This window comes from Conger conger, chromosome 1, assembly GCF_963514075.1.
Source record: "Conger conger chromosome 1, fConCon1.1, whole genome shotgun sequence".
Lineage (NCBI taxonomy): Eukaryota > Metazoa > Chordata > Actinopteri > Anguilliformes > Congridae > Conger > Conger conger.
The window spans coordinates 93403059-93414669 of NC_083760.1; the positions used below are offsets into that span (position 1 = coordinate 93403059).

The 11611-nt window shown below is 47.7% G+C and overlaps 1 protein-coding gene across 1 annotated transcript in view; it reads left to right on the forward strand.

Annotated features, from left to right (window-relative positions):
- Positions 1 to 7655, forward strand: part of LOC133139405 (chloride intracellular channel protein 4) — a 53579-nt gene extending 45924 nt beyond the window's left edge. Inside the window, exons 5-6 of the mRNA XM_061258930.1 lie at positions 1837 to 2018; positions 4079 to 7655. Of these exons, the coding sequence (XP_061114914.1) occupies positions 1837 to 2018; positions 4079 to 4243 (347 nt within the window). The 3' untranslated portion in view covers positions 4244 to 7655. The remainder of the gene's footprint in view (positions 1 to 1836; positions 2019 to 4078) is intronic.
- The last annotated feature ends 3956 nt before the right edge of the window (positions 7656 to 11611 follow it).

Below are 11611 nucleotides of genomic sequence, written 5' to 3' on the forward strand. Positions count from 1 at the left end.
GTAAGATTAATTACATTACATTACATTAATTATTATTAATTATCTTAACCAGTTTGCCTCTTGTATACTAGCAAAGGTATTGAGTAGACAATGAGTCTTGATGGGCTCAATGGCCTATTATTATCATTATTATATATGATAATAATGATAATAATAATAATAATTATTATTGTTATTGGTTACCAGAGTTAAGCAGGTTGCGTTGATAGGGTGTGGTCATGACTCACTGTGTGAGCAGTGAGTTTCATATCCTTAGCAGCTGTGATGCATGTCAGTGTATGAAGGGGGGGGGGGGGGGGGGGGGCTGGCTGTGTGGGGGGGTTGCCAGTCACACTGAGGGACCTCACTGCTCTCAGAAAGTGTCTGTTTTAGCAGCTCATTTACCCCCATCTCTGCACGGTCACGTCAGGGTGCGGTTTGATTTAGCGCGCTCTGCTGCCCCCTTCTGGCCGAGCTGTGAAAGAACGCCCTGACATAAGCTCCTTCCACCCTGTCAGCGTGGGTGGGGTCCCGCTGGTTCAGCTCAGTCTGATCAGGGAATTATTTCACATTCAGGTTATTAATTGAAAATAATAATAATAATAATAATAATAATAATAATAATGCAATAAATAATCATTTAAATATTTACGTTTGCCACAGTGCTGTGGTTGGATTAAAGGGGAAAACTCACGAGGGGGCTGGACTCTGGGCTTGGGCCCGTCTGAGGCTGTGATGGCCCGTCTCGTACTGCCGTAGAACAGAACCCTCCGAGCAAAGAGGCCCGTTTAATCATCGTGAGTGAAGGGTCTAGAGCAGGGGTGTCAAACTGAACTCCCAGGGGGCCGCAGTGTCTGCGGGTTTTTGTGGTCGCCTTTCAATCAGCTGTCAATTAAGGCCTTTGAGAACGAGGTGTGTGGATTCTTTAGCCAATCAAAGACTTAAATGAACCACAGGTATATGGTATATATATATATATATATATATATATGGTATATGGCAGACATTTATATAGCGCCTTTATCCAAAGCGCTGTACAATTGATGCTTCTCCATTTACCCATTCGTACACACACACACACACACCGACGGCGATTGGCTGCCATGCAAGGCCAGGAGCATTTGGGGGTTAGGTGTCAGGTGCCGGGAACAACCCGAAAACCAGCAGACACCGCGGCCCTCCAGGACTGGAGTTTGACACCTGTGGTCTAGATGATGGCAGTCTGTAGCCCTAGTGTCTAAGGTGCTTGGCTGGCATCCGGAAGGTTGGTGGTTCAAGCCCCAGTGTAGCTACAATAAGATCCGCACAGCCGTTGGGCCCTTGAGCAAGGCCCTTAACCCTGCATTGCTACAGGGGGGATTGTCCCCGTGCTTAGTCTAATCAACTGTAACTGCCTCTGGATAAAAGCGTCAGCTAAATAACAGTAATGTAATATGCATGTGTATTGGGGTACAGGGGTGGGTGTATTGGGGTAAAGGGGTGTGTGTGTGTGTGTGTGTGTGTGTGTGTGTGTGTGTGTGTGTGTATTGGGGTAAAGGGGTGTGTGTATTGGGATAAAGACGTGTGTGTGTGTGTGTGTGTGTATTGGGGTAAAGGGGTGTGTGTGTGTGTGTGTATTGGGATAAAGAGGTGTGTGTGTGTGTATTGGGATAAAGAGGTGTGTGTGTGTTGGGGTAAAGAGGTGTGTGTGTGTGTGTGTGTACTGGGGTAAAGGGGTGTGTGTGTGTGTGTGTATGTGTGTATTGGGGTAAAGGGGTGTGTGTGTGTGTGTGTATTGGGGTAAAGGGGTGTGTGTGTGTGTGTGTGTGTGTGTGTGTGTATGTGTATTGGTGATGAGTAACATCCCCTCCCCCCCAGGCCTGGAGCGGGGGCTCCTGAAGACGCTGCAGAAGCTGGATGAGTACCTGCGCTCCCCCCTCCCTGACGAGATCGACCAGGACAGCATGGAGGACGTGCAGGTCTCCTCCCGTAAGTTCCTGGACGGAGACGAGATGACGCTCGCAGACTGCAACCTGCTGCCCAAGCTTCACATCGTCAAGGTAACGCCCCCAACTGTCACAAACTGTCACAAACTGTCACAAACTGTCACAAACTGTCACAAACTGTCACAAACACCTGTGCCCCAAACTGTCACAAACTGTCACAAACAACTGTCACATTGTCAAGGTAATGCCCCAAACTGTCACGAACTCTGTCCCGAACTCTGTCCCGAACTCTGTCCCGAACTCTGTCCCGAACTCTGTCCCGAACTCTGTCCCGAACTCTGTCCCATCGTCAAAGGTAACCCAAACTGCACATCGTCACGGTAATCAAAAACGGACTACAAATACAAAACTAGCACCAAAAATAAAAACCACTTACCCAGGAGGACAGAAATAATGGCAGACGCCCTTCAGCCCAGCTTCAGTCAGATTCCCGTAAGTCTGTGTGCTGTTCTGTGTCTGTCACGCCCCCCGTGTTCACATGTGCGGTTTATTATCCCAATATCTCAGCGTAACTCTGGTGGAAACATTTCCCGATGTGGGAATTACCCACGGGACTGCTTCACTGTCGCCATTTTGGTTAAAATATAATTTTAACGGTTGAATAAAATATTTTCTTTGAATAAACATTCGACTTATGCACAGCAGAACCGCAGCCATCGTCAGTCGAACAGGGCATGAACCAGGAAATACTCCAAGCAGATCCACTCTTGAGTTCCTTGTTGTTCAGTGCAGATTCCTTTTGTGATGGGGCTGCAGAGTGTGCAAAACTGCGCATCAAATGGAAACGAGTCGCTTTCCTTGATTAAAACATCGACGTGTACCTCACTCTGTAGCGAGCGTTTGGTGCGTCTGAAATCAGCGCGTTAGCAACGAGTTTCCACATTTTTAAACGTGTCTCTTCACAGTGACGGATGCATTAATTAATATTAATGGATCGTTAGTTGATATCAGATAAAATTCATTTAAAATGAAGTTGTTGTGCCACCGCTGGCGTGATGTTTTCAGCGGGGTCCCCCGCTGATGCCGTGTCTGTGTTACGGGATGAGAACCATCCCGGGGTTGTTTTTAACTCTGTTTTCCCCTGTTTAAAACGCCCTGGAGACCAAACTCAAAACAGCTGCCGTCATTACACATGAGTCCCAGGCCAGGGAAGAACGCTCGCCACGATAAAAACAAGGCTGTTTGTGCACTGCTATTTTTCCCCTTGCTGAGGTAGCCAACAGCTTAGCTGTTAAGGTGCCTGTAGCCCTAGTGGCTAAGGTGCCTGTAGCCCTAGTGGCTAAGGTGCCTGTAGTCTAGTGGCTAAGGGGCCTGTAGTCTAGTGGCTAAGGTGCCTGTAGCCCTAGTGGCTAAGGTGCCTGTAGCCCTAGTGGCTAAGGTGCCTGTAGTCTAGTGGCTAAGGGGCCTGTAGTCTAGTGGCTAAGGTGCCTGTAGTCTAGTGGCTAAGGTGCCTGTAGTCTAGTGACTAAGGTGCCTGTAGTCTAGTGGCTAAGGTGCCTGTAGTCTAGTGGCTAAGGTGCCTGTAGCCCTAGTGGCTAAGGTGCCTGTAGTCTAGTGGCTAAGGTGCCTGTAGCCTAGCGGCTAAGGTTCCTGTAGTCTAGTGGCTAAGGTGCCTGTAGCCCTAGCGCCTAAGGTGCCTGTAGCCTAGCGGCTAAGGTGCATGTAGCCTAGCGGCTAAGGTGCTTTCCTGGGACCTGGAAGGTGGTTCAAGCCCTGGTGTGGGGCAACATTGGCTCCGGTGGTAAGAGCAGTCGTCTGGCAGTCGGAGGGTTGTCGGTTTGATCAAAGTGTCCCGGAGCAAGACACCCCAAGTGCTCCTGACGAGCTGGTTGGTGCCTTGCATGGCTGCCAATTGGTGTGTGTGTGTGTGTGTGTGTGTGTGTGTGTGTGTTTGTGTGTGTGTCTGTGTGAATGGGTGAATGAGAAGCATCAATTGTACAGCGCTTTGGATAAAGGTGCTATATAAATGTTGACCATTTACCATTTCCCAAGAAGATGAGTGCAGTTGTTGGGCCCTTGAGCAAGGCCCTTAACCCACACAGGGGGGGTTGTCCCCTGAATAAGGGGAGCGTGATTTGATGACGGTCGCCTCCTCTCCCCCGTCCCGTCTGCAGGTGGTGGCGAGGAAGTACCGCGGCTTCGACATCCCGCAGGACATGAGCGGGATCTGGAAGTACCTGGGCAACGCCTACACGCGCGAGGAGTTCACCAACACCTGCCCCAGCGACAAGGAGATCGAGATCGCCTACGGGGACGTGGCCAAGAGGCTCGTCAAGTAGTCCCCGCCCCCAGCCCATGCCCCGCCCCCGCCCGCCCCCCACGCTCAGTTAGCACTGGGACATGAGGAGTGAACGACATATCATCCCTCCCTCCTTCTCTCCCTCCCTCTTTCTCCCTCTCTTCTCTCTCTCCCTCTCTTCTCTCTCTCTCCTCTCTCTCCCTCCCGTCTCACTCCTCTCTTCTCCCTCCCTCCCTCTCTCTCCTTCTCCATCCATCCCTCTCTCCTTCTCCCTCCCCCCCTCCCTCTCTCTCCTTCTCCATCCATCCCTCCCTCCTTCTCCCTCCCTCCCTCCCTCTCTCTCCATCCCTCCCTCGCTCTCTCCATTTAGAAGCGTTATAAAGAGATAACAGTTGCATGATTACTGTTTAGTTTTCTTTTCATCAAGGTTTTGTGCTGTTAGCGGACATCCCTCTCCCCCCCCCCCCTTGCCGTTTGGGACAGGAGACGCAGTAAGGAGCGACTGCCAAAACACACGTGTGCTATTGCATATCACGGTTTACCCACGATGCACTGTGCCTTTCCTTACGGAATTCACCCCTTCGCCCATCTACAGCGGACCGAGGCTGCAACCCCCCCCCACCCCGCTTTTTTGTGTTTTAAAAAAAATAAATAAAAAAAAAAGCTCATCTAAGCACTCCAGAGACATATTCAGGAAAAATTTGCTTTTTCTTTGCTGTGGACAAGGACATCTGGATAAAAAAACAAAAAAAAGTGCTCCTCTTCCTTCTCCTCCTCATCTTCCTCTGTGGTGTTTTGGAATAAGTGATATGCAGTTGCCGTAGGAACAGCGAGGCCTCGAGTTGGAACGAGGGATGACTGAGAAGGAAGAAGAGAGGGAAGGATGAGTGTGACAGAGACTCTTCTCCTGGATCCGCAGAACTGTGGGACTTCACAGCTCTGCTACCTGCTCTTTAGTAACCATGGGGATATGTCAACACACTATCAGTATGTTATGAAACACTTAATTCACACGCTTATGAAGTCATTGCTTTATTAATGATTTCGATCAGGGATCAGCAACTCACGGTCCTCGAGGGCCGAGAACTGCTGGTTTTCCACCCTCCCTTTACCTGGGAGTCAGGTGTGTTCACCCTCCCTTTACCTGGGAGTCAGGTGTGTTCACCCTCCCTACACCTGGGAGTCAGGTGTGACCACCCTCCCTTTACCTGGGAGTCAGGTGTGTCCACCCTCCCTTTACCTGGGAGTCAGGTGTGTTCACCCTCCCTTTACCTGGGAGTCAGGTGTGTTCACCCTCCCTTTACCTGGGAGTCAGGTGTGTCCATCCTCCCTTTACCTGGGAGTCAGGTGTGTTCACCCTCCCTTTACCTGGGAGTCAGGAGTGTTCACCCTCCCTTTACCTGGGAGTCAGGTGTGTTCACCCTCCCTTTACCTGGGAGTCAGGTGTGTTCACCCTCCCTTTACCTGGGAGTCAGGTGTGTTCACCCTCCCTTTACCTGGGAGTCAGGAGTGTTCACCCTCCCTTTACCTGGGAGTCAGGTGTGAAGACAGTCTGGTCGATCACCAAATACTGAGTTGGTGAGTTGGTGATTCCTGATCGAGGCGATGTTGCTGGTCAGGAAGGTGTTAAATGTTTTAGATTTGGGGGGTATAATACTATACCCCAAGAGTGGTAATAATCCACAGACATTGATCTTAAAGGTATAGTGACACATTTAACTTTGCTCAAACAACCAAAAGATATTTAACTACACCTGCTTATTGCTGTGCCTCTCCCCACCTTTCTCACACACACACACACACATACCTCCCCTCTCTCTCTCTTTCTCCCTCTCTCCCTGTCATATGGGTCTCGTATAATGAAGGTAACTACAATGTGCACCTCGCGCTAGTCTTGCGGTAGTTTATATTTCTTCAGGGGCGGGAAGGAAAAGGCTGAATGTGGACGGTGCGACTCCTGTTGCGGAACCTGAGCGTCTCCTCCGCGCGCATTGATTGGCTTACCGGTAACACTAGCGCGCGGGCGGGATTACCGTAAAGATGGCGGCCAGGAGGCGCTACGTCACCAGAGCGTTAGAGCTCGCAGCACGTGCCCCTCGTCTCGCTCCTCTCCGCCAGCACGACCCTCAGATTAGCTGAATGTATTCGAGATAGTTACATTTAAAAAAAAATTTAAAATTAAAAAAATGCTTTAATTTATTTTATTTTGTTTTTCTTCTTTCCTTTTTTGGGACGATTTCCTCCCCCTCTGTGTTTTCATTTCTTCCCCCAGGCATGTTTTAATTCAATGTTAAAGAAAAAAAAAAGGAATTGTAAATATTTTGTTTTGAGTGTTAATGGGGAAAAAAAGAATTTTGATTTTTATACATTCGTTTGATTTTCAGGAGGGGGAACGAAGTCCTTTTTACCCGCTTCTGGGGGTTTGTACAAGGTGACAAAAACGTCTGTCCTGGCCTCGTTCATCGCGTTCATGCTTCGTTTAGTTTATCTGCAGTAAAGTTTTAATTTGCCACTCCATTGCAGTTTATGTACATTTCAAACCAAACACGCAAGCGATGACTGTGGCTTTATTTTTGTTTGCTTTACCATTTTGACAGTATTGAAATAAACGTCTAATTGGCATTTGTCCTAAAAACGACAAATTCCCTGCCAGTCATTTGTCTCACCCCCCACCTCTCAAGTCGAATGAAAGACCAGACCGGTGCTTGCTACAGTAGGTTTATGCTACATTTTGGGTGTTTGCAAAACCTTTAAATAAATCCTCTCTTCACGTAAACTTAGCATAAACCTCCCTTGACGGAGTGGGTTTGTAATCAGTCGCTTTGGAGAATATATTTTCGGTTGAGACGGAGAGGGAGCGCGTTGAAACCCGATCAAACGATCGCCGTGCAACGTCGTGGTGTTGCAGCACGTGGAAAAAAGAAAGAAAGAAAAAATATATATATATAAAAAGAACGTTCTCGCAACATTTCTGTTGAATCTTAAGTTAGTGATATTTTTGCGTGAACTTGGGGAAAGCGTTCCCCCTTGTGTGCTGTCACAACACCGCCTCGCCAGTGCCTTTTCAAAGTGTAACAGAACCAGGGAGTCGTTCTGGACTACTAAAAGTGCTTAAAATAAAAATAAAATGTTTTTTTTTGTGGAGAGCGTTTTTAGATACCAACACTGCAAGTACCGTACTCTGTGGAATTTATCATTATTTAGATATCAGGTGTTATTTTCTTTTTTTTTTTCTTTTTTTTTTTGTCATACTAACTTTTCAAATATACATATACGCATTCACACGTTTTACTGATATTCTACCGTTTATTTGCTGCGCGTGCTTCATATGCTTTTGTACCGGTGTGAAAGTGTGATGTTGTGCAGTTGTACACCTGCAATCTTCAGCACATTTTCCTGGTATATCCATAAACCGCTGGCAGCTAACAATAAAAATATATATATTTTCACTATCCTTCTCCGAGTGTGATTCTTTCATTTATTGTTTAGTCCGTACCGACAAGACTTTGTCCTCAATGCCCTATTAAGCTCTTTCAGTTCAAAGGAAGCTCTTTTGGACCGTTTAATGTGTGCGTCAACAGATGGAACGGAATTGCCAGCATTGAACCGAGTGATGACCCCATTCATTCATTCGAGCTGGTTGGTGCCTTGCATGGCAGCCAATCGCCGCTGCTGTGTGTGAGTGTGTGTGAATGGGTGAATGAGAAGCATCAATTGTACAGTGCTTTGGATAAAGGCGCTATATAAATGCCAGCCATTTACCATTTTACCGTTCATTCTGGTATTCATTGTGTTTGGAACGCGTTTTGTCCACTAGATGGGTCCAGAGATGCACTGTGAATTTAAGGAATGTACTCCGCATCTTAGGAAAGTTAATTGGGAGTGAAACGCAACTCTGTTCTGCGGGTAACGACCAGAGACGCGCATTTTAATATTTGTCAGCCCCGTTGTGCAGAAACTCAAATTTAGCGAGAGGGCTCGCGCTTGTTCATCACTTTCCGCGAATATTTACAAATAGGGAAGTGTCTTTGAAAACGTTCCCCCGGGGACAAAGACGTATTCATGAGTGGATATTGTATGGGGCTTGTTCTCAATTCCTCACTGCGGGGGAAAAAAAAAACAAGTCTTATTTTGAAAGCAGATAATTCCGTGCGTTTCGCAAGCCAGAGGCGGGGGAGTTCATTTGGGGCTCTCTGGGTGATTAAAGTATTGCGTTTCATTCGGCAGACGTAGCCTACCCTTTTTTTCCCATTCCGAATATGATTGCTAGATCTTTCCTCATAACTCATTCTGCCTATCCTCGCAAGGAGGAAATGCCGCCAGACATAAACACGACACTGAAGCTCTGAATGGGAGCGTTTTCTTCGTTCTGGCGATCCCTCCCACCCACGCGCGTTACGGGCACGGCGAGCCCATTACTTTAATTGGATAATGAGGGCGAAAACAGCGCGGATTGTTTTTGTGTCTGAAGCGCTCAGTCCCGTCCCTGCATCTCATTAGTGTTGGTCTGTGTTGACGGGATATCTGGTTTAGCTCCGCACAATGGGGTTGGCCAATCGTGGGCTCAGTCCTCGCCAGACAGAATATTTCTTCACCGCTCGGAGCAGACGCCCATTTCGAGCATTTACATTTTTTTTAAAAATTATGCTGTACAGTAGCCTATTGTCAAATGTGTTCTTTTTCAGCAGTGCGCATTTGCAGTCTGTAAGTATTTGGACGGCGACATTTTTTGCTTTGGCTATGTACTCCGGCACATTGTATTTGGAATGATACGATGAATATGAGGTTAAAGTGCAGACAGATTTAATTTGCGGGTATTTGCATCCATATCCATTCCAGTCAGTGACTGCCTGTAGCCTGTGACCCACAGACATCACCAGACTCTGGGTATCTTCCCTGGTGGTGCTCTGCCTGTAGTCTGTGACCCACAGACATCACCAGACGCTGGGTATCTTCCCTGGTGGTGCTCTGCCTGTAGTCTGTGACCCACAGACATCACCAGACGCTGGGTATCTTCCCTGGTGACGCTCTGCCAGGCCCGCACTGCGGCTGCCTTCAGTTACTGCTTGCTTGTTTCGCCTTCAGCCAGTGTGAGGAGCATGTTCAGTTGGATTCGGATGCTTCCTGACCGGCTAAGCCTATCACCCATCCTGGTTTTGGGGCCCTAGGTCGCTTAAGCAGTGCGTTTCAGGTCATCGTCCCAACTTCAACTCACCATCCAGTGAGTTTGGAGACATTTGGCTGGATCTGAGCAGATAAGATGTTTCTGGACACTTAATCAACAGACACATCGTCCAAGAAGACATCTGAGCCAGCTCCAGTGGCAGCCTTGCATGCCCAAGCCAGGACACTATATTACCTCCACCGTGTTTCACAGGTCAGGGGGAAGTATCCTTTGGGTCTTGTGTGTATTTAGACTTCACAATTAAATATTTTATTTGGTCATCCACTACAGCGGTCTTCCGTGGTCATTTCTGCCTCACAATGGCTCATTTAACTGGATTTGACACTTTAATGACTGGCAATGACTTTAAATGTAAATGCCACTGCTAGAGTAAACTCTAGACTTTTGCTAGCTTTCTTGTGTATGAACTAATGATGCAACCACACACAGCTGGCCTAGAAACAGATGAGGAGCTGACTGTCCAGTCCTCATATGGATGTAAATACCCAAAAATTCAAAGCTGACGGTCTGCACTGTAACCTCGTATACATCGTTTAATTTAAAAAGTGTAACAAAAATAAATAAATTTTAAAAAATTAAAATTGTGTCTCTGTTCAAATACTCATTGAGTGGACTGTGTCTGGCCGGACACATCGCAGAACTTCCATGATATAACAAAGTGAAAATGTAGCCCCCATCCAAAAACAGGACTGGCCACATGAGGAGAAAAATCTACGGGGTGAACCGGAGTTCCGTGGACGCTAGGCTAACCGCTAGGCCCTAAACCGCACACTCCAGTCGCTCTTAATGAATCCCTCCGAGGATCGAGGCTGCTGGCCTTCAGTTCACTATTCCAGAACATTCTCCCCGTTCGGCACCCCGGAGGCTACATTACACTACACTCATTTACACCCATTTCATTTAAGTTTCGCTTTTTAATTGGGTTTTGTGATCTTTAAAAAATAATAATAATAATAATAATCTGGCCCTTGTAGGTCTACGTATGGATAGCGCATTGAGCAGTGCACACGTCCTTCTCTCCTGTACAGGTGACTTCACTCCTTCCTCTCGCACCTGGCCCTCTGCAAATCCCTGTCTGCTGGTGTTGTTTCTCATAGGCCTACACCTGTACTGTTACCAACAACTTCATAATGATCATTTTTAATGTATTGTCGTCTTCTATCGTGGCTTTTACACCAGAGAAGGGGTGCTTTGTTTCGAGAGAGAACAGGGAGGGCGGGTGGGAGGGAGTTTTTATGTAATTTTCACAGCCAAATATTATTTTGATATTCCTCGTCGTCTGGAACCGATATTTTTGGCCGAGGAGTGTTCGCAGTTGATTTGTGCCGTGCCTCGCAATGCGAAACACTGTACTTGCCATTCCCCATAAGGGTACCGCTTTCCATATTTAAGGCTTAACCTGCGGCTCACACGCATCGCCCCACATGAGACGGGAGAAGGCGTTTCTGGCACGGCGGACGCGCGGCGCGTTGTTGTTCTTGGACGACGCCCGGCCGAAAAAATTCCTTCATGACTCCAGTACTGTACGTCTCGGGCTCCTTAATGCCTTCCATGCAGTTTATCAGGTCCTTACATCTTCGGCAGGCGCTCGTTTTATTCGGAAATATGTTGGCATCAAACGCGTCCTTAGAAAAATACCGCGTCTGTGACTTGTTAGCAAAGCGCCGTGGGTCTGACATGTTGATCTCTCTCCAACAAGGTGTGTTTTTGCAGACTTTCTTTATGGAGGTTAAAAAAAAAAAAAAAAAGACAACACAATGTTCTCTCTCAAAAAGTAAGACCTCGGAATTGAACAGTGCGATCTTTGTGCGTTAAAGCGATCATCCTGTTGACCTGCACACGATATGTTGAAGCTACTGACGTCCATAATCACAGTGTACTCATTATCTTTTAACAGTACGCACTTTTCATGTTGTAATGGACACCTCGCATCAATTGAAGCGATGGTGTCTGAGCGAAAACAATCCCCTTTCCTTCTCGCCTTTCTGAGTGCGCCCGCCTGACTGAGTTGGATGGAATTAGTGGAATTGGGGAGATTTCAAAGACCAGCAGACGGGAGACCGAAGGAGAGGGTGGCGGTGTGTCATTACCGCTCTCGGCTGCTAATCCGACCGCGTTGCGAACGCCCCAGGGCCCGCGTGCCTGGCTCGCCCCGCCCTGTCCAACCCGCCACACACACACACACACACACACACACTACGCTCGGGTACCGCAGGTGTTCAG